Source organism: Pongo abelii, chromosome 2 (assembly GCF_028885655.2).
Source record: "Pongo abelii isolate AG06213 chromosome 2, NHGRI_mPonAbe1-v2.0_pri, whole genome shotgun sequence".
NCBI classification, from domain to species: domain Eukaryota; kingdom Metazoa; phylum Chordata; class Mammalia; order Primates; family Hominidae; genus Pongo; species Pongo abelii.
In genome coordinates, this window is record NC_085928.1 from 15,699,229 (window position 1) to 15,722,500 (window position 23,272).

Here is a 23,272-nt window from a genome sequence, read left to right on the forward strand (position 1 = left end):
TCTGCCTCCCAGGTTCAGGGGAGGTTCCTGCCTCAGCCTCCTGAGTAGCTGGGATTACAGGCATGCACCACCACACCCATCTAATTTTTGTACTTTTAGTAGGATGTGGTTTCACCATGTTATCCAGGCTGGTCTCTAACTCCTGACCTCAAGTGATCTGCCCACCTTGGCCTCCCAAAGTTCTGGGATTGCAGGTGTGAGCCACCATGCCTGGCCTGGCTCAGTGGAATATTTTGTAATACATTTTATACTTTAAGATATATTTTTAATTCCATTAAAGCTAGTATCTCCACTACACCTTTTCCGTTTATATCACAGTAGCACTCAACCCTTGCTGACATCAGAATCACCTGGCCTATTTTCCAGAGATTCTTTTTTAATCGATCTGCAGTGGTACCCTACCTTGGAATTTTTGGTGTTAATTTATAAGTTAAGAGACTGTAATATGCAGGCAAGATCAAGAATCCCTGCGCACATTACTTGATATTTTTTCCTATTTATTTTTATTTATTGTTATGTTCTCTTAAACATGAAGTGTACCTAACCAGCAAAAGGATATGTTTATCTATTTGTTCAAGTCTTTTATTTTGGACAGTGAATTGTTGCAGAGTCACATGTTACTGAACAATGGGGACACATTCTGAGAAATATGCCATTAGATAATTTTGTCATTGTGCAAACATCATAGACTATACTTACACAAACCTAGATTGTACAGACTACTATATACATAGGCTATATGGTATTGCCTATTGCTCCTAGGCTACTAACCTGTATAGCCTGTTACCACACTGAATACAGTACAGTACGCAATCATAACACAATGGTGAGTATTTGTGTATCTACGTAAACATAGAACAGGCACTCTGGGATACCAAGGCATGAGCCCAGGAGTTTGAGACCAGCCTGGGCAATATAGCAAGACCCTGTCTCTACAAAAAAAAAAAAAAAAAGAAATAAAGAAAAAAATTGGCCAGGCCCGGTGGCTCACGCCTGTAATCCCAGCCCTTTGGGAGGCCGAGGCGGGTGGGTCTTGAGGTCAGGAGATCAAGACCATCCTGGCTAAAATGGTGACACCCCGTCTCTATTAAAAAATACAAAAAATTAGCCGGGTATGGTGGTGGGTGCCTGTAGCCCCAGCTACTCGGGAGGCTGAGGCAGGAGAATGGTGTGAACCTGGGAGGCGGAGCTTGCAGTGAGCTAAGACTGCGCCACTGCACTCTAGCCTGGGCGACAGAGTGAGACACCGTCTCGATAGAAAAGGAAAAAATCAGCCAGGCATGGTGGCATGTGCCTGTAGTCTCAGGTAATTGGAAGGCTGAAGGAGAAGGATCTCTTGAGTCCAGGAGTTTGAGGTTGCAGTGAGCTATGATCATGCCACTGTACTCCGGCCTGAGTAATAAAGTGAGACTCTGTCTCCTAAAAAAAAAAAAAGAAAGAAAGAAAACAAAAAACACATAGAAGGGTACAGTAAAAATCAGTATAAAAGATTTTTAAATGGTGTAATAAACAGAACTTGCAGGACTGGAAGCTGCTCTGGGTGAGTCAGTGAGTGAGTGGTGAGTGAATGTGAAGGCCTGAGACTCACTGTGCACTCCTGTAGACTTTATAAACACTGTACACTTAGGCTACACTACATTTATTTTAAATTTTTTCTTTCTTCAACAATAAATGAGCCTTAGCTTACTGCAAAATTTTACTTCATAAACTTTTAAAATTTTTTGGCTCTTGTAATAACACTTTAACTTGAAAGAGAAACATTGCACAGCTGTACAAAAATATTTTTCCTTTATATCCTCATTCTAGAAGCTTTTTTCTGTATTTAATATTTTTACTTTTTGAGATTTTTATTAAAAATGAAGACACAAGCACAGAGATTTGCCTAGGCCTACACAGGGTCAGGATGATCAATATTACTATTTTCTTTTTTTTTTTTTTTTTTGAGACGGAGTTTTGCCCTTGTTGCCCAGGCTGGAGTGCAGTGGCGCGATCTCGGCTCACCACAACCTCAGCCTCCTGGGTTTAAGCGATTCTCCTGCCTCAGCCTCCCGAGTAGCTGGGATTACAGGCATGTGCCACCATGCCCGGCTAATTTTGTATTTTCAGTACAGACGGGATTTCTCCATGTTGGTCAGGCTGGTCTCAAACTCCCGACCTCAGGTGATCTGCCTGCCTCGGCCTCCCAAAGTGCTGGGATTACAGGCGTGAACCACCGCGCCTGGCCAAATATTACTATTTTCAACCTCCACATCTTATCCCACTGGAAGGTCTTCAGAGACAATAACACACATAGAGTTATCTCCTGTGATAACAATGCCTTCTTCTAGAATACCCCTGAAGCATTTGCCAGAGCCTGTTTTACAGTTAACTTAAAAAAAAAAAAGTACAAGGAGTATATTCTAAAATAATGATAAAAAGTATAGTACAGTAAATACATAAGCCAATAACATAGCTGTTTATTATCATTATCAAGTGTTATGTACCGTACTGTGCATAATTGTATGCACTATACTTTTGTATGACTGGTGGCAAGGTAGGTTTGTTTACACCAGCATCACCAAAAACATGCGAGTAATGCATTGCATTAAGTTTTTACTATGGCTACGATGTCACTAGGTGATAGGAATTTTTCAGCTGCATTATAATTTTATGGGACCCCATTGTATATGTGGTCTGCCATTGATGAAAACATCATTATGGCAGTGCATGAGTGTCATTCTCTTTGCATAGGTTTTGTATGTCCCTTATTAGATTAATTTTTAAATGTGTGATGTATTTAGACTTTCCACCCCAAAATCAGGTTAAAGTAAATCTAATCACCCTAATTATGAAGTTTCCTATATCTTTGATCAACTGCTCTGTGTATACAGCTACTGATGTGTGTGTGTCTATGTTTTTGCATTACTCAGAAAAGAATTCTTATTACTGGGCCAGTAGAGTTGTCTCTAGCTGTTCTTGTTATCTAAGAGCTCCAGAGTACTAATACTAGTCAGCCAGTGGAGATCTTTTAGTTCACTTATTGACTGTTTATGTGCTAGGAGCTGAAGGCAGATGAATAGGATAGCTTCTCCATTCTAAGGCATTAAGAGTTAGTAACGGTTATTTAAAAACAACCAGTGTTTCAACACTCCCTTGCGTATCTGCTTTAAGGGGTCAGAATAGCTGAGGGAAGGAATTCTGAGCGTATGTTAGTAGAGTGTAGGGATTAAGAGCATTGGCCCTGGAGGCAAACAGCCTGGGATCACATCCTCACTTCTCTACTAACTAGTCAGGCGGCCTTGCACAAGTAATTTCACCTCTCTATACTCAGTCTTCTGTAAAGAGGGGATAGCAATAATATTTACCTCATGAGATTGTTATAAAAGTTAAATAAGTTTTATTTGTAAAGTCTTTGGAACACTACCTAGACTATGGTAAGCATTTAATATATATTAGCTATTATTATTATTTGGGACAGACGATTGGCAAGTGGCATTAATGGGGTGATGAGCAGAGTGCAGAGCCCAGAGGGAGACTTTAGAGCAGGTGTGTCCAATCTTTTGGCTTCCCTGGCCACATTGGTTGAGGAATTGTCTTAGGCCACACATAAAATACACTAACTCTAATGATGGCTGATGAGCTAAAAAAAAAAAAACAAAACTCATAATGTTTTAAGAAAGTTTATGAATTTGTGTTGGGCTGCATTCAAAGCCGTCCTGGGTGCCTGTGGGTCGCGGGTTGAACAAGCTTGCTTTACAACATCTTTTTTTTTTTTTTTTTTTCTTAAGAGATAGGATCTTGCTCTCTCACTCAGGCTGGAGTGCAGTGGTGCAATCATAGCTCACTGCAACCTCAAACGCCTGTGCTCAAGCAATCCTCCTGCCTCAGCCTCACAAGTAGCTACAAGTGCATACCACCACACCAGGCTCGAGCAATTTTTTTTTTTTTTTTTTTTGGGGGGGGATAGAGTCTCACTCTGTAGCCAGGCTGGAGTGCAGTGGTACGATCTCGGCTCACTGCAACCTCTGCCTCCTGGGTTCAAGCGGTTCTCCTGCCTCAGCCTCCCGAGTAGCGGGACTACAGGCGCACGCTACAACGTCCAGCTAATTTTTGTATTTTTAGTAGAGACAGGGTTTCACCATGTTGGCCATGATGGTCTCTATTCTTGACCTCGTGATCCGCCCACCTCGGCCTCCCAAAGTGCTGGGATTACAGGCGTGAGCAACTGCACCTGGCCCCGGCTTGAGCATGTTTAAGACAAGTTTTCTCTTCACTTTGCCTCTCTCATTCTCTCCTTTTCCTTTACTCTCCCCTCCACTTCCTCTTCCTCTCTCCTTCCCTAACAATTCAGCCCCAAATCTATTAAGTAGGGCCAAGGAGAGCAGATATTGGTTTTGGATGGTCTGAAACTAGATGTTGGAGTTGGCTTCTCCATGGGTAAGTGCCCACTCACCATGGTGGAGCATAGCTGGCATGGAGAGGGCAGGTACTTACATAGAGGGATAGCGGCAGTGGTCCAGGACAGGATGTAAGAGACTGAGCATTGGGGGGCAGATGATGGGGTGAGGAGGGTGGAGGTGGGAGTCACAAGGGTAGGGGACAGGAGCAAGGATGGAAGACTACACATACGTAGAAATTAAACAACATACTCCTAAATAATCAATGGGTCAAAGAAGAAATCAAGAAAAAATCAAAAGGAAAATTAGAAAGTACTTTGACATGAATGAATATAAACAATATACCAAAACTTATGGAATGCAGCTAAAGCAATGCTTAGAGGGAAATTTATAGCTGTCAACACTTATGCCAAAAAAGATAATATCAAATCAATAACCTAACCTTTTACCTTAAGACACAGAAAATAGAAGATCAAAGTCAACCCAAAGCAAGCAGAAAGAAAGAAATAATAAAGATTAGAGTAGAAATTAATAAAATAGAGAATATAAAAACACTACAGAATATCATTGAAATAAAAGTTTTTTTTTGAAAAGATGAACAAAGTTGACAAACCTACAGGTAGACTAAGAGCAAAAGGAGAATACTCAAATTACTAGAATCAGAAATGAAAGGGGATACATTAATACTGACGTTACAGAAATGAAAGGATTATGAAGGAATACTATGAACAATTGTATGCCAATAATAGATAACATAGATAAAATGAACAATTCCTAGAATAACACATACTACCAAAACTGTCTCAAGAAGAAACAGTCAACCTAAATAGACCTATAATAAGTTTGGATATTGAATTAGTAATTAAAAAAAAACTTCCCATAGAGAAAATCCCGGGCCCAGATGGCTTCACTGCTGAATTCTACTAAAGGTTTAAAGAAGGCTGGGCACAGTGGCTCACACCTGTAATACTAGCATTTTGGGAGGCCAAGGTGGGTGGGTCACTTGAGGTCAGGAGTTTGAGACCAGACTGGCCAACATGGTGAAACCCTGTCTGTACTGAAAAAACATAAAAATTAGCCCAGAGTGGTAGTGGACGCCTGTAATCCCAGCTACTTAAGAGGTTGAGGCAGGAAAATCACTTGAACCCAGGAGGCGGAGGTTGCAGTGAGCCGAGACTGGCCACAGCACTCCAGCCTGGGCAACAGAGTGAGACTATTTCTCAAAAAAAAAAAAAAAAAAGGTTTAAAGAATTAATACCAATTCACTAATTCTACCAAAACCAGACAAAGGTGTCACAAGAAAACTATAGACAGGCTGGACATGGTGGCTCATGCCTGTAATCCCAATGCTTTGGGAGGAAAAGAGGGTGGATCACCTGAGGTCAGGAGTTCGAGACCAGGCTGGCCAAGATGGTGAAACCCTGTCTCTACTAAAATACAAAAATTAGCTGGGCGTGGTGGTGCATGACTGTAGTCCCAACTCCCAACTACTCAGGAGCTTAAGGCAGGAGAATCGCTTGAACCTGAGAGTCAGAGGTTGCAGTGAGCCAAGATTGTGCCACTGCACTCCAGCCTGGGTGACAGAGCGAAACTCTGTCTCAACAACAGCAACAACAAGAAAACTGTAGAACAATATCTCTTATGAATATAAATGCAAAAATCCTCAACAAAATTCTAGCAAACTGAATGTAGCACGTCTAAAAATAATTATATACCATGACCATACGGGGTTTATTCCAGAAATGCAAAGTTGGTTTCATATCAAAAAATCAATATAATATACTATATCGATAGAACAAAAAACAAAACCACATCACTGTTTCAACAGATGCAGAAAGAGCATTTAATAAAATCCAATGTCCTTTCATAATAAAAATGAGCTAGAAGGAAACTTTCTTTTTTTGAAACAGGGTCTCACTTTGTCACTGGAGTGCAGTGGCATAATCTTGGCTCACTGCAGCCTCAACCTCTGGGTTCAAGTGATTCTCTGGCCTCAGCTCCCCAAGTAGCTGGGACTACAGGCATGCATTACCATGCCAAGATAATTTTTGTATTTTTTGTAGAGACAGGATTTCACCATGTTACCCAGGCTGGTCTCTAACTCCTGAGCTCAAGTGATCCACCCACCCTCGGCCTCCCAAAGTGCTAGGGTTACAGGTGTGAGCCACCATGCTTAGCCTTGAAGTAAACTTTCTTAACTTAATACAAGGCATCTATGAAAACTCCACAGCTAACTTTATACCAAAGGATAAAAAAATTATATGTTTCCCCCCTAAGATCAGGAACAAGACAAGGATGCCTGCTCTCATCACTTCTATTCAATTTTATATTGAAGTTTCTCACCAGTGCAATTAGGCAAGAAAAAAAAAGTATCCAGGTTAGAAAGGGGGAAATAAAATTGCCTCTATTTGCAATGATATGATCTTGTACATAGAAAATATTAAAGAATCCACCAATATACAAGGTCATCAAGGTTAAAAAATATAAAATCAATGTACAAAAATCAATTGTATTTCTATAAACTTGCAATACATAAGCCAAAAAATATCATTTATAATAGCATCAATAAGAACAAAATATTTGGGAATGAATTTAACAAAAAAAGTACAAAATATATACTCTGAAAACTAAAAACAATTGTTGAAAGAAATACAGATCAAAATAAATGGGAAAACATCTTATGTTCATGGATCAGAGGCTTAATATTGTTAAGATGGCAGTATTACCCAAACTTATCTACAGATTCAGCATAATCTCTATGAAAATCCTAGCTGACTTCTTTGTAGAAATTTATAAGCTGATTCTAAAATTCATGTGGAAGTTCAAAGAATTCAGAAGAGCCAAAAAACTCTTGAAAAGGAAGAGCAAAGTTGGAGGACTCACACTTCACAATTGTAAAACTTATTACAAGCCAACAGTAATCAAAAAAGTGTAGTACTGACAAAAGGATAGATATATAGATTAATGGAATAAAATTGAGAGTCGAGAAATGAACTGATGTGCCTGTGATCAACTGATTTTCAACAAGGGTGCCAAGATCATTCGATGAGGTAAAGAAATCTTTTCAACCAATGGTGCTAAGATAACTAGATAGCCACGTGCAAAAGAATGAAGTTGGACCCTTATCTCACACCATATACAAAAATTAACTCAAAAGGGATAAAAGACCTAAATGTAAGAGCTAAAGCTACATAACACTTAGAAGAAAACAGAGGAGTAAATCGCTATGAGTTTGGATTTGGCAAAGCATCCTTAGTTATGATACCAAGAGCATGAGGAGCAAAAAGATAAATAGATAATTTGGACTTCATTAAAATTAAAAACTTTTGTGCTTCAGAGAATGCCATCAAGAGATTGAAAGGATAACAACAAAATGAAAAGAAAACATTAGCAAATCATATATCAGTTAAGGGGCTTGTATTCAGAATATATGCTGTGGTTTGAATATTTGACTCTTTCAAAACTGATGTTGAAACTTAATCCCCAATGTGGTACTATTGAGAGGTGGGGCCCTTAAAAGATGATGGAGTAATAAGGGCTCTGCCCTCATGAATGGCTTAATCCATTCATGGATTAATGGATTAATGGGTTATCATGGGAGTGGGGCGAGTGGCTTTGTAAGAAAAGGAAGAGAGACCTGATCTATCATGCTCAGCCCCCTCGCCATGCTATGTGCTGCCTCAGGACAGGACTCTGCAGAGAGTCGCCACCTGCAAGAAGGCTCTCACCAGATGTGGTCCCTCAACTTTGCACTTCTTTTTTTTTTGAGACAGGGTTTCACACTTGTTGCCCAGGCTGGAGTGCAATGGCACAATCTTGGCTCACTGCAACCTCTGCCTCCTGGGTTCAAGTGATTCTCCTGCCTCAGCCTCCCAAGTAGCTGGGATTACAGGCATGCGCCACCACTCCTGGCTAATTTTTTGAGTTTAGTAGAGATGGAGTTTCACCATGTTAGTCAGACTGGTCTCAAACTCCTGACCTCAGGTGACCCATCCACCTCGGCCTCCCAAAGTGCTGGGATTACAGGCATGTGCCACTGTGCCTGGCCCTCAACTTTGGACTTCTCAGCCTCCATAACTGTAATAAATAAACTCATTTTCTTTATAAATTACCCAGTTTCAGATATTCTGTTATAAGCAACAGAAAATGGACTAAGACAGATAATTGTAGTTTTTGTTATTATTTCTAAATGGCAAAAACTACACTAACTTTTGCACCAACCTAATACAAATGGCTAATCATCTCATGAAAAGATGTTCAATAGCATTAGTCATCAGGGAAATACAAATCAAAACCACAATGAGCTATTATTTCACATCCACTAAGATGGCTAACCTTAAAAAAAATCAGATAATAACAAGTGTGAGTGAGGATATGGAGAAAATGGAACTCTCATCCACTGTTGGTGAGAATGTAAAATGGTGTGACCACTTCAGAAAACAGTCTATAAGTTTCTCAAACAATTAAACATAGAGATAGTTACCATATGAACCAGCAATTCTACTCCTAGGTATATACCCAAGAGAAATGAAAACCTATGTACACACAAAACCTTGTACACAAATATTTATAGTAGCAGTATTCCTGATAGGCAAAAGGTAAAAGCAACTTAAATATCTGTCAACTGATTAGTTAATAAACAACGTGTGATATATTGATAACATGGAATATTTGTCCATAAAAAGGAATAAAATACTGAGACATGCTACAACATTGTTGAATTTTGAAAACTATGTTAAGTGAAGGAAGCCAGTTACAAAAGACCACATATTATATAATTCCACATATATGAATGTCCAGACCAGGCAAATCTAGACAGTAAATTAGTTGTTGCTTAGGGGTTGAGTGGTTGCTTATGTGTGGAGGAGGCTGGGGAAGTGATAGCTAACAGGTATGAGACTTCTTTTTGAGGTGACGAAAATGTTCTAAAATTGTGTGAGGTTTGCATGCATTTGTGAATGTGGTATAAAACCATTCACTTGTACACTTTAAATGGGTAAGTTGTATGTTTCAATTTATGTCTCAATAAAGGTATAAAATAAGAGGAAAATGGCAATTAAATGGAGCATGTTATTTTGGATTGGATCTTTTTTTTGGGATGAGGTCTTGCTATGTTGCCCAGGCTGGCATGCAGTGGCTACTCATGGGCACGATCATTGCACACCATAACCTTGAACTCCTGGCCTCTAGAGGTCCTCCTGCCTCTGCCACCTAGGAAGCTAGGACTACAGGTGCTTGCCACCTCACCTGGCTTGGAACTTTTTGTAATAAATGACATTATTGGGACAATTGGGGTAATTTGAATGGTGTCTGGGGATTAGATGCTACCAGTGTATCAGTGTTAATTTCTTAATTGTTTAATTTTATTTTTAATTTTTGTTTTTTTAGAGACATGGTCTCTCTCTGTCACCCAGGCTGGAGTGCAGTGGCATGAGTATAGCTCACTGTAGCCTTGAATTCCTGGGCTAAAGCCATCCCCCCACGTCAGCCTCCCAAGTAACTAGGACTACAGGTGCATACCACCATGCCCAGCTATGTTGCCCAGGTTTGTCTCGCTGTGTTGCCCAGGTTTGTCTTAAATTCCTGTCCTCAAGCAATCCTGCTGCCTTGGCCTACCAAAGTGCTGGGATTACAGGCGTGAGCCACTGTGACCTGGCAATTTCCTGATTTTAATGGTTGTATTTCAGTTTTGCAGGAGAATATCCTTGTTTGTAGGAAATGCACACGAAGTGTTTGTTGATGATGGAGCATCATGGTAAGTAACTTAGTCTCAAATGTCCAGGAAAAAAAGTGGGTTTTTTTTTTTTTTGCAACTTTTCTCTAAGTTTAAGTTTGTTTCAGAATAAAAATATAGGCTGAGCACCGTGGCTCACACCTGTAATCCCAGCACTTTGGGAGGCCAAGGTGGGCAGATCACCTAGGGTCAGGAGTTCGAAACCAGCCTGGCCAACATGGCAAAACCCTGTCTCTACTAAAAATACAAAAATTAGCTAGGCGCGGTGGTGGGTGCCTGTAATCCCAGCTACTTGGGAGGCTGAGACAGGAGAATCGCTTAAACCTGGGAGGCGGAGGTTGCAGTGAGCCGAGATCGCGCCATTGCACTCTAGCCTGGGTGACAGAACGAGACTCTGTCTCAAAAAAAAAAAAAAAAAAAAAAAAATATATATATATATATACACACACACGTACACACACACACACACTTTGTAAAATACTTGATTTAATTTTAAAGTATGAGGGTAGAGATAGAATGTTGGGTTATCAGCAGCCACAGGGAACAAGGAGGCTGGTGAACTGATAGTCCACGATCCGGCCTGCCTATGGTGGGGGTGAGGGTGGTACTATCCTTTAGCCAGTTGCATTAGGCTTGACTAGTATTTATAAGATTTCCAACTGCCATCAATTTATATGGAGTTCATACTCTAAAGCAATAACACTGATTTTGAGAAAGAAAAGGTAATTTCTGCTTAATACAATAAATGAGAAATAATTGTAGAAATAATTTCTTTGGAAACGAATGCTTCTTTATTGATGGTTATATTTATCAGCAAGGATCATGACTCAGTAGCCAGTGGAAGGAATCAGAACACTTTGGAAACATGCTGCTAAAAGCCCGTCAGCTCATCGTCCTTGTTTTTGTCAGCCTGGTATCCAGTAAGTACCAAGTCCTCATTTTGTCCGGGAAGACTTTTGAATACTTTCAAGTGCATATAATTATTATCACCTGCTCGTACCTGAAAAATATTTAAAAAAGAGAAAGCAAAAGGAGATTCATTCAAATGGGTCTACATCAAGTGAGAGAGCCACAGGTCTATAAAGACTTCTGTCCAAAAAGCTGCTGAGGAACAGCATTGCTAGACCTAGTCCACCATTCTTAGACTCTTTGTATTCATAAATCCACCACCTTATTTTAGGAGAGAAAGAGTAGACTAGGTGGGGCGCTGTGGCTCCCACCTGTAATCCCAGCACTTTGGGAGGCTGAGGCAGGTGGATCACGAGGTCAGGAGTTCGAGACCAGCCTGGCCAGCATGGTGAAACCCCGTCTCTACTAAAAATGCAAAAAATTAGCCAGGCATGGTGGTGCATGCCTGTAATCCCAGTTACTCGGGAGGCTGAGGCAGTAGAATCACTTGAACCCAGGAGGAGAAGGTTGCAGTGAGCCGAGATCACGCCACTGTACTCCAGCCTGGGCGATAGAGCAAGACTCTGTCTCCAAAAAAAAAAAAAAAAAAAATTGTGGACTAATGGCATGGCAAGAGGCATAGGTCCTAGGTTTATTTTGTTATTTTTTTTTTAGTATAATCTGGGCACAAAGGACAGCATTTTATTTTCAAAGATGCATGGAGCAAGAAAACAAGTGACAGACTATATTTTTGGTGATGCTGTTTTCTGACTCCCAGCTTGGGACACTTTATTTGCCATACAGTCTGATAAGGGAGAAGAAAATCAGAATTGCCCTAGAAAATTTGGGATGCAGGGTTCCTATACCTGTATCAGAACCTACTTTATAAATGCCCACTGGTAGGATTGAGCAGAGCCCAGGGGGTGGACAGCCTCCCTTCTAAAGTGAAGGGGTCAGCTGGGCACTGTGGCTCACGCCTATAATCCCAGCACTTTGGGAGGCCGAGGCAGATGGATCACCTGAGGTCAGGAGCTTGAGACAAACCTGGCCAACATGGTGAAACCTGGTCTCTACTAAAAATACAAAATTAGCTGGGTGTCGTGGTGCACACCTGTAATCCCAGCTACTTGGGAGGCTGAAGCAGGAGAATGGCTTGAATCCAGGAAGTGGAGGTTGCAGAGAGCTGAGATTGTGCCACTGCACTCCAGCCTGAGTGACAGAGTGAAACTCCATCTCAAAAAATAAAATAAAATAAAATAAAAAGCTAAGGGGTTTTGCTAGGAAGTCATTGGTATGAAGGTTGAAGCAGTAGTTTGGACATGAATCTGAGACCTGGAAAATTATGGTAAGAATTTTTACTTTGGTTCTTGCTTGAGACAATAAATGCTTTGTCTTATAAAAATATTTATTGTGCTTCTGATGTCACTTCCTATCCTAATTTTAACAAGTGCCATATATCAAATGTTTACTGTGAGCCAGACACTATGATGAACATTTTATATAAATGATTATATTAACTTATATTATAGGCCTGAAGAAAAGTGGAGCAATGAAATTTTTACAGATGTGGAAGCAGAGTAGGAGAGATTAAGTGATTTTCCATAAATCTCTCAGCTAATAAGTGGTACAGCCAATATTCAAACCCAGATCTGTTAGCCTCTAGCATCTACATTCTTTTCACTCTACAATGTAACCTTTTTTGGGGGTACTGATCCGGGAATGAGGCCTGGCTCTGTTGCCTGGACTGTAGTGCAGTGGTGCGATCACAGCTCACTGCAACCTCAAACTCCTCGGCTCAAGTGATCCTCCTACCTCACCTTCCCAAGTAGCTAGGACCACTGGTGTGCATCACCATGCCTAGGTAATTAAAACATTTTCTTTGTAGAGACAGCATCTTGCTATGTTGCCCAGGCTCATCTCAAACTCCTTGTTTTAAGCTATCCTCCCACTTTGGCCTCCCAAGGTGTTGGGATTACAGGTATGAGCCACCACACCAGGCCAGTGTAACCTTTTAAAAGCTCTTATTTTGTGCTTTATATTAGAGGCAGCACAGCCAGTAGTTAAGCTCAGTCTATCTGGGTTCAAATCCTTACTCTGCTCTTATAGTTGTGTGACCTTTTTAGTTTCTTCATCACCCTGGAGCTCAATTTTTTCATCGGTAACCCAAGAGAAGTGATTGTACTTACCTCGTAGATTTGTTGTGAGGATTAAATGAGATAATACAAGCCCTGTTCTTAGAATAGTGCATCGTGAATTGTAAGTGCTCAATAAATTTCCAGCTTATTTATTCCTCACAACACGCTGCGAAGTAGATTGTTACCCTCATTGTGCAGATAAGGGAATGAAGGCTCCGAGAGGAGGAGCAGCTTCCCATAGAACAAATTGAACAAGGGTTCAAACCCAGGACACTCTGACACCTAAGCTTGTGGTCCTTCCATTCTACCACCTGCCTCTTGATAGGTACTTGAAACACATAGAGAAGGTCACGTCACTGGCAAGACCTTAAATCTAGAGTGGCTCAGAGCAAAGGGATCAATAGCCAGACTACCAGGAAGTAAAAGGGAACTGGGATCGGTGGCTGAGATCCAGTAGGAAAAGTTTGATAGCAGAAGGAAGAAAAGACGAGAGAGAGAGAGGAGACTGCTTAAGAGAGGGGAAAAGGGTGGTCAAGGGAACAAATTTTCAAGCAGAAATTTTCAAGATAGTTATCTGATGAACTGTTGAAGAAACATGTGAGCTGGTAATATGTGAAATGTATGCATTTGAATTAATCATAAATTATTAAAATAAATATCTTAATGTTGATGGAATGTTTCCTATCTTTGCACATAATCATTTTTAACTGGAAAAATTTCTTTTCCAGCCATGAAGAAAGCAGATTGAGAATGGAGGAAATGGTGCCATTGTTTTCTGAGGACACAGCAGGGTCCTCTTTCACAAGTGTCTCCCCAGGACCTGGTCTTTACTAGGAGCTCACATTTGGCAGAACACAGCTGATCCATGTACATAGCTCGGTGCTGAAACTTTCTTATGCTGAGCTGACTAGCTCCACTTACTTATTTTTTTTTTTTTGCTGAAAAAAATCTTTTAAAATGTTTATATTTTAATTGAATTGTTTGTTAAAGAGAAATAAGCCACACTGGGCCCTGGTCAAATAGTTAAGATTAAGTAAATATACTTGAATATTTGTTTTTATTTTTAAAATCAGCATTATCATCTTCTTAATACATAAGGACAAACATGGCTCTTAAATATTCATGGTTGACTTGTTCAGTTGGTTTCCTCTTGATAACTTCAATTAGAACTCGATCAATGCATTGTGTAATTTTTTGACAGAGCTATAAAATTAACTTTTAAACTATTTTAAATACGCCACTGTTTTAAACTATACCTAGAGTGCCACAAGTTAAATCTACTAATTTGAGTTACAAAATAGTATTTACATTATATTAATCAAAGGGCAAAAAAGGTTTAAATTATTTTCCCAGCTAATGATTTGAGTCGTTACTTTAATTAATTTAATTTAGACATAGAGAATCATACAGCTTTGAGGTGGAATCAGCTTCAAGATACCATGTGGTCCAGCCCCACGCCTTCAGGCAGATGAGACGTGATCCTCCCTCCTTACCTAAGCAGCAGCACAGCCACAAATCCAGCATGCCCTGAACTGTTATGAAATCTTTTTCTATACAATTTCCGGAAATCAAGAATCAATGTAATAAATCTTTCTGAATTCACAAGAAAAAAAAATGGTATCACATCATCTACCAAATTTGAGAGTCCACCACTTGGAAGGAATCATGCTGGGCATCTTAATGTAGGACAACCATAAGGAAGGAATTATGTGATAGGGAAATCAGCGGACGTTTTACATAAAATGAGAAATACATCTTTTGGCGCTAAAGTAGGTGCTGAACTCTGACCTTAATGTAGTAATTTGTTCCAGCAACAACTTGGGTTTTATACTGAACAGCTTCCAATTTTTCATAAGTCTCATTTGTTTTTTCTTCAAGCTGTGGTTTAACCTAAAGAAAAGAAAAGAGGAAACAAATAATCAAAGCTATATTAGACTCCATCTATGTGATGTACACATCTGGGAACCCCATCCTCCTAAAAGTCTTCAAAGACGGTAATGAAATCTATGAACTATTTTTATTATTTCAATAGAAAACACCTGTTTTAATACAATTACATAGGTTAAAAAGTCAAATTTTGTTGCTTTAGGCTGAATTCACATCAACTCAGTGTGGTAATGCAATATAGGAGTGTTTTGACTGCTAAAACTTTAAGAGTTATATATATCTTTGATTAATAAAAATCAGTAGAGCAATAATTACTACTTGATTAAAACATTTTAAAATAATTTCAGACTTAAAAGTTGTAAAATTAGTGTAATGAATTCTCTTATATCATTTACAGTTCCCTTAATTTTGCCATTTTGCATAACATAGTATAATCACCAAAATCAGGAAATTAACATGGTATAATACTATTAAGTAGTCTCTAAACCTTATCAGAATTTTGCCAGTTTTCCTGAAAATGTCTCTTTTCTGCTCCAGGATCTCATGCAGGATGCTACATTGCATTTAGTTGTCATTTCTCCTCAGTCTCCTACAATCTGGGTTCATTCCTTTTTGCTCATGACCTTGATGTTTTGGAAGAATACTGGCCAGTTACATGGTAGAATGACCCTCGATTTAGGTTTGTGTGATCTCCTCTTATGTTAGTATTATACATTCTTGTAAGGATAGCACAAACGTGATGTTGTGCTTAAGTGCATCCTATCAGGAGCTACATTTCATTACTGGTGATGTTAATTTTGATCACTTAGGATGTCTGCCAGGTTTCTCCACTGTAAAGTTACCATTTTTTTCCCCTTTGTAATTAGTAAGTGTCTTGTGAGGAGTCTTGTTTCTCGCCATACTTTCATTCATGAATTTTAGCATCCATTGATGGTTCTCGCCTACAACAATGATTAATTGTGGTGTTGGCCAAATGGTAATTAAAAAATCATTTCTTGCGCATTTATTATTTGGAATTCTACTGTAAGGAAGAGCTGTTCCCTTTCTCCTCTTTATGTAGTCAATTACTTATTTTATATTAATATGACTCATGGATATTTCTTTTACTCTGTGGATTACAATTCATTACTCTTTATTTTGTTACTCAAATGCCCTAGATTTGGCTGTTGGGAGCTCCCTCACCTGATGCCTGTGTCCTTTCAACATGCCTCCATCATTTTATAAGCACTGCCTTACTTTCTGACTCTACAAAAGTAGAGTCAGATGTTCCAGGTTTATCTTGAAGTTTCCTTGCCTCCTCACTGGAATCAACTATTTCTCCAAGGAGTCCCTGCTCCTTTTATTGGAGAATGGTATTTAAGACCCAAGATTTGGGTGCTGTGTCTCTTGTTACTAAATGTCATTGCTTCTAGGCCCACTCAGTGGAAAGGGCTACAAAATAATATGTGTACTCACACACACATGCACACATCTTTATCTACTGATTTGTGTATGTGTGTGTCATTATATATATACATTATATACGTGTGTGTACGGGGGTGTGTGTGTGTGTGTGTGTGTGTGTGTGTGTGTGTGTGTATTCCTCTGATTAAAATCAAATACCATGGCCGGGTGCGGTGGCTCATGCCTGTAATCCCAGCACTTTGGGAGGCCGAGGCAGGTGGATCACTTGAGGTCAGCAGTTTGAGACCAGCGTGACCAACATGATGAAACCTCGTCTCTACTAAAAATACAAAAATTAGCTGAGCGCAATGGTGGGTGTCTGTAATTCCAGCTACTCAGGAGGCTGAGGCAGGAGAATTGCTTGAACCTGGGAGGCAGAGGTTGCAGTGAGCCGAGATCACGCCATTGCACTCCAGCCTGGGCAACAAGAGTGAAACTCCACTTCAAAATAAATAGGTAAATAAATAAATAAATAAAAAATAAAATAAATCAAATACCACAGGACTCATTTAGCTTTTCCCCTTTCCTTATTATAACTCCTTTCTCAAACACTGAGGAAGAATCCTGGTTCTTATTATTTGCAATGTATTTGCCTATTTGCTCAGTTCTAGCATATACATAAAATAATTTCAGAATTGTTGACCTATACCTCTGTGGAAAACAATATACTAACTAGAGTGCAGTATTTGGGTATAATTCTTATAAAGACCCTGTGATTGCATGAGCTTACCTGGATAATCCAGGATAACCGCTCCATCTCCAGATCCTTAACTTAATCACACCTGCAAAGTCTCTTTTGCTGTGTAAAGGAACCTAGTCACAGGTTCCAGGGATTAGGACATGGACATCTTTGGAGGGCCATCATTCTGTCTACCATGGAGGGATATGGGTTAGGTTTAAATGTTAGCATTCCCAAACCCAGCATGAGAAGGGAGACAGTCCCAAATTCAATATGCAAACTTTCACTGAACCCATCAGCTTTCTGTACAGTGCTTCATTCCCACTCTCAGCTGGGCCTGATATGCAAGAGTCTACTATGAGCTCTTGACTCAGTTCCTGCTAAGTGTAAAGCTCGTCTTCTGCCGGGGTGGAGGATAGTGAAGGAGAAGGAACTTGGGGAGGTCTCATTGTCCCTCATACAGATCAGTCCTCTTGCTTTTGGTCCCAGACCTTACTCCTGGCTATGAGTTTTTGGTGTTGCTCATGCCTGCGCCATTGTGATGTTCTGCAGTGTGAATCTGCTTGCTTCTGGCTTAGACTTTCCCCTCTATGGGCTTAGCTTCTGTTTAGACTGCTCAGCATTTTCCATTGTTCATCCGTTTTCCAACTTCCAAAATTTTATTGGTATTTCTGAGGTGGTACTTGCCTATCTCCTGTTGTCTTTATATCTGTGGATTTGTCCTTCAACCCCAATTCTTTTCTGTCTTTTGGAGGAAAAAGGATATAACTCTCTGTGTTGAATGTACCTTGTTTATTGAGAACTTGCCTTTATGCCCTTCATGAAAGCATTTAATGTCCATACAACTTCAATCAGGCCTCCAGTGCATCTAGGATTCTCCCAAGGCAGTCCTTCCCATCAGAGGGCAGGTTTTTTTTTTTTTTTTTTTTTTTTAAATTTAAGAGACAGGATCTCCCCCTCACCCAGACTGGAGTGCAGTGGCGTGATCATAGTTCACTGCAGCCTCGAACTCCTGGACTCAAACAATCCTCTCTGGGCAGATGTTTTGAACCCTTACTACTGATGCCTCAGTTTAAGTACCAAAACTGTTTTCAAAGACGTAGACATAGGCAAACTGTGAGTTCTCAGACCACTTCTGAAAGGCCAAACACTCCACGGACCACCACTCAGTTCTCCTGTAACCTTGAGAATAGACGGGAAAAATGTGATTGTTCTGTTGAGATGGAAATGAAATTTCAAAGTGGAGAAAGGGAGAAGACAAATAGTGAGGACAAACCAGAAGTGGGAAGAGCTGGGGCAGGAAAGCGGAGAAAGGGTGCACAGAGAAGCAGAGTAAGGAAATGGGTTATTGTCTTAGGGTCCCTTTCCAAAGCCTTTCGAGATTCCAAAGGAGGGGTGGCCAGCACTTGGCGCCAGTCAAGTTAGGAGCTGAGTTTGAAAGGGTTAATCTCTACACTAACCCCCAAAGTATCCATTTAAACCTCATTTTATGAATGGAGAATCTGAGGCTATGAGTTGAGCATGACTGCTAAAAGTTGAAAAATTATTCATCATAGTTATTTTAAAGTCCTTGCCTGATAACTTATATATCTGATCTGTGTTCCCTCTGCTTTTCAGTCATGTTTCTTTTTAAGCACGTATCCTAAGCCAGCCAGCCTTTCTCACTTTCTTCTTTCTTTCTTTATTCCTTCCTTTCTTCCTTTCTTCTTTCTTTCTCTTTCTTTTTCTTTCTTTCTCTCTCTCTTTCTCTTTCTTTCTTTCTTCCTTTCCTTTTCCTTCCTTCCTTCCTTCCTTCCTGCCTTCCTTCCTTCCTTCCTCTCTCTCTTTCTTCTTTCTTTCTTTCTTTCTTTTTCTTTCTTTCTCTCTCTCTTTCTCTCTCTCTCTCTCTCTCTTTCTTTCTTTCTTTCTCCCCTCTCTCTTTCATGGAGTCTTGCTCTGTTACCTAGGCTGGAGTGTTGTGGCACAATCTCGGCTCACTACAACTTCTCCCTCCTGGGTTTAAGTAATTCTCCTGCCTCAGCGTCCTGAGCAGCTGGGACTACAGGCATCCGCCACCACTCCCAACTAATTTTTTATATTTTTGGAGAGATGGAGTTTTACCTTGTTTGCCAGGCTGGTCTTGAACTCCTGGCCTCGGGTGATCCATCTGCCTTGGCCTCCCAAAGTGCTGGGATTACAGGGGTGAGCCACCATGCCTGGCCCTAAGTTTTTATTTCTATCTGTCCTAGAAAGATATCCAAATCTTTAACCTTTCCATCGTATCTGTGTAATCCACAAATGCAGAATTTTCCATGAGAGAGGAGATTTAAAAGATCTGGTTTGTTTCTTGAAGTGTTCTGGCACCTGTCAGACTGTGGACCTTGATTTCTGGTTCACTCTACTTGTAACTTGCAGCCTCCCTCCCTCTTCCCAGTAAAATAGATTTGCATGGTTTAATGTTAGATGACATGGACCTGAGTGATGAGATTTGAGCTGAGGAGCAGGGAAAGGGGCAGAGTAGGGGAGCTTGTCAGTGAAACTTAAGTCTCAGAAGGTAGCTTGGCACTGAAAGACTCCCCAGGATGGGCACTAGGAGGATGCAGGCCAGCTGGGAATGGTGGTGGAAGACTGGCAGTGAATGGACACATCTGCTGAATGCAGTTGGCCTTCACCTTTCTCAGTCTGCCATGCGTGATGGTGACGGGAGCTGAAGGAATACAGTGGAGGTTTGTCGCTTGGTCTCCAGCCAGGGGAGGAGGCTACCAGGGAGAAGCACCTGGTATAATGCATTTAACCCAGAGTTCTTCAAGCATTTCTCATTGCTACCAAGCATGAATCTTGGCGAGGTGTTTATTCTCTGAGATCTGAGGATTTGAGCCATGAGGCACCCAACACCCAGGCTTTTCCCCTAATCTGTAGTCATTCTATAGAAACAATAAGACTGTGCCTAATTTAGGAGAAAATGGATAGAAAGATATTGGTGGCAAAGTGGATGAATTACATTTGGGGGAGTTTTAGAGAGTAAGGAAGGAGAGTTTGGATAGTAACATGAGAGGACAGTAGGGCCAGTAAGATGTGACTTGTGGACATTTATTGTCTAAGTATGTTTTGAAGGAAGAAGGAAGTGTGGGACAAGGCATTGAGGATGCAAGAAATGAAGTCACCTGGCTAAGAGAGGACGGACTGGCTGAAGAGAGGAGAACAGAATCTAGGGAGGAATGAGATCCAGCAAGAGATAGGGTCAGCTGGGGCATTTTCTTACCAGAGACCTGCAATCTCCTAAGACAGGTGTTCCCAACCCCTGGGCTGCAGACCAGTACCCATCCATGGCCTGTTAGGAATCAGGCTGCACAGCAGGAGGGGAGCAGTGGGCCAGTGAGCCTTATGGCCTGAGCTCCACCTGCTGTCAGATTAGCGGCGGCATTAGATTCTCATAGGAGTGGGAACCCTATTGTGAACTGCATGCAAGGGATCAAGGTTGCGTGCTCCTTATGAGAAAATAATGCCTGATGATCTGAAGTGGAACAGGTTCATCCCAAAACTATCCCCTCCACCCCATCTGTGGAAAAATTGCCTTCCACAAAGGTACCAAAAAGGTTGGGGACGGCTGGCCTAAGAAGAATAGGAACTGAGACATCCTGCTGGAGGGACCACGGGGGTGGGAGGCAATGAGCAACTGAAGAGAGATTTACATTTGTGGGGTTTCTAGAAAAAGATCAACAAATATGACTGAAAGGATGTTCTGGCAGCCGTGGGTCCTGTCTGGGTTGTTAAGCATTAATCCACAGGTTTGTAATGGGTGAGTTTTCTGTGGTTCTGCACCTTGCTTTGGCAAAGTTCTTTGATTCTGGAACAGTAGTAGCTGCATAGAAAGTGGTGGCAGTGGGTGTGACCTTTAATTGAGAATTAGAATGCCAGGAGCTCCCAGGGTCAAGGAAATCATCATGAGTGGAGGAGTATTTGAGGCTATCCTCCTGTCATGGGGTCCAGGCTGGATGAGAGACTGAGTGGGCCTGGGCGTGTTCTCATGAAGTTGGGAAGGTAGGTGCCTGAAGGATTCTGGTGTGGCTGAATGGCAGGTTCTTTGGGTGTGGGACAGTGGGAGAGGCGACTAATAAGGAGGCTGTGGTCAGAGAGGGGAATGCAAATTTGTGGATGGGGTGAGAGCCATGACATGCTAAGTTCCAGGGTGTGCCCAGGATGGTATGCAGATGAGGTGTTTGTGTGGTGTCCTGACTGACAAAAATCATGTTCTGCGTGTTGGCCAGGAATAGTATTCAGCAATTAGGTTTATGACTAAGGGGAGTGTGTGTGTGTGTGTGTGTGTGTGTGTGTGTGTTTGTGTGCATGCACATTACATGTATAGTAGCCCTTACTTCTAAAAACAATTAAATAACATTTCTTTCCTTCTCATAAATATGCTCACAATTCTCATCAAAATGCTTATTAACATATTATATAAGATAATGGATCAGCAATAATGATCTGGAGGCTTTTGCTGTTGGGCCATTCATTTATTTGGTTCTTCATTATACAGATTGTGGCTTTTCATGAATGGCGCTGTGTATGGCTCTGTCTTTCTGGATGTGTCCCTCTTAGCTCCATTCTATTTTATTAATTTCCACAAGGGCAGGCACTATTTTATGTCCCTGCTACCCCCATAGCAATTCACACGGTTCTGTCTACCTAATCAATGTTTTCTGAATGAAAAGACCATAGTCGTTTTCCATCCTGACAACTTGTCTCCCCAAATAGGAAAGATAAGTATAGCAGTGACCTCAGCTAATACAGAGAATCTTGGAAGAGGGTTTTCTTCCAAGTGTACTTTAGTACATGATGCTACAATGACATGTTCAGTCTCTGTTATCTTCAGAATGGGAAAACTCATTTCTCCTGCCTTCAAAAACATTCAAATTTTCTCAGTTGCCATCCCCTTTGTTTGCCTTTCTTTTCTTTCTGCCGTCATCCAATGTTCCTCTTTCACTGTAATATCAAATTCCTTGGTCATGCAGTTATCGTTTGTCTTTGCCACTCTTCCCTTTTCTCTGTGTTGATCTTTTTCTTCCTTCTTTCTCTCCTTCTAATGGGGTTCTTCAGTTGGCCTTCCACTAAGAAGCTCTCTGAGAAGGCCAAGGAAAGCTGATAAACTTCATCTCCTCTGAGAATACTTCCACTTTAACAGGTGATTTTAAAAAACAGAAATACATTCAAAAATAATAAAAAAATAAAACTAGCAAGTAAGTGACAGGTAGTGGAGATTGTCCCTAAATTATTAGCACCTATCCATTTTCCCTATTTCTGCATGGGGACCTAACTGTAATTTTGGAGAAGGAATTCACTCAAGTTTCTCACCTATAAAGCGGTTATAATAATACCTGCCTCTTGGGGCTGTTTGTAGGGGCATAAATGATATAATTGACATGAAAGTGTTTCCTAAACTACAAAGAGTTTCCAGCTCTTCCTCTACCTTCTAACACTGAACTGGGAATTGTGCCCTAAGGCTCACTCCTGTAAGAGAGGGCAGATAAGTGATAATTGGGGCTTTAACACCAGAGGAGCTGAACTGCCTCACAGTAATTATTCACCTGAAAGGAAGGAGGTTTGACCAGCAAACTCTAACATCTTTTCTGGTCCAAAACCTATGATTATAAAAAAGCACTTAATTGGATATTGTTTTATATTATGTTCCAGATATCTCGATTTTCCCAACTACCCTGTAAACTCCTAGAGGCCAGGGGCCATATCTTATAGACCATATGTAGCTTCTATAATAATTAGCATAATGCTAGACACCTAGGAGATATACAAGAAATGCACCTACCATGAAATGATTCATTGATATTCATTTCCTATATTTATTTATTTATTTTTTGAAACAGAGTCTCGCTTTGTTGGCCAGGCTGGAGTGCAGTGGCGTGATCATGGCTCACTGCATCCTCAACTTCCTGAGTGCAAGTGATCCTCTCACCTAAGCCTCCCAAGTAACTGGGACTACAAGCGTGTGCCACCTGGCTATTTTTTTGTATTTTGGAGGGGGTAGAGACAGGGTTTTGTCATGATGCCCTTGAACCACCCGGATCATGCAATCTGCCCGCCTCTGCCTCCTAAAGTGCTGGGATTACAGCCGTGAGCCACCGCACCAGTCCCTCTA

General features: G+C 40.8%; 1 protein-coding gene across 1 annotated transcript in view; it reads right to left on the reverse strand.

The window, feature by feature from the left end:
• Positions 1–10,878: 10,878 nt before the first annotated feature.
• Positions 10,879–23,272, reverse strand: part of CSTA (cystatin A) — a 16,551-nt gene continuing 4,157 nt past the window's right edge. The window contains exons 2-3 of the mRNA XM_002813223.4: positions 14,922–15,023; positions 10,879–11,110 (exon numbers count right to left, since the gene is read on the reverse strand). Of these exons, the coding sequence (XP_002813269.1) occupies positions 10,982–11,110; positions 14,922–15,023 (231 nt within the window). The 3' untranslated portion in view covers positions 10,879–10,981. The remainder of the gene's footprint in view (positions 11,111–14,921; positions 15,024–23,272) is intronic.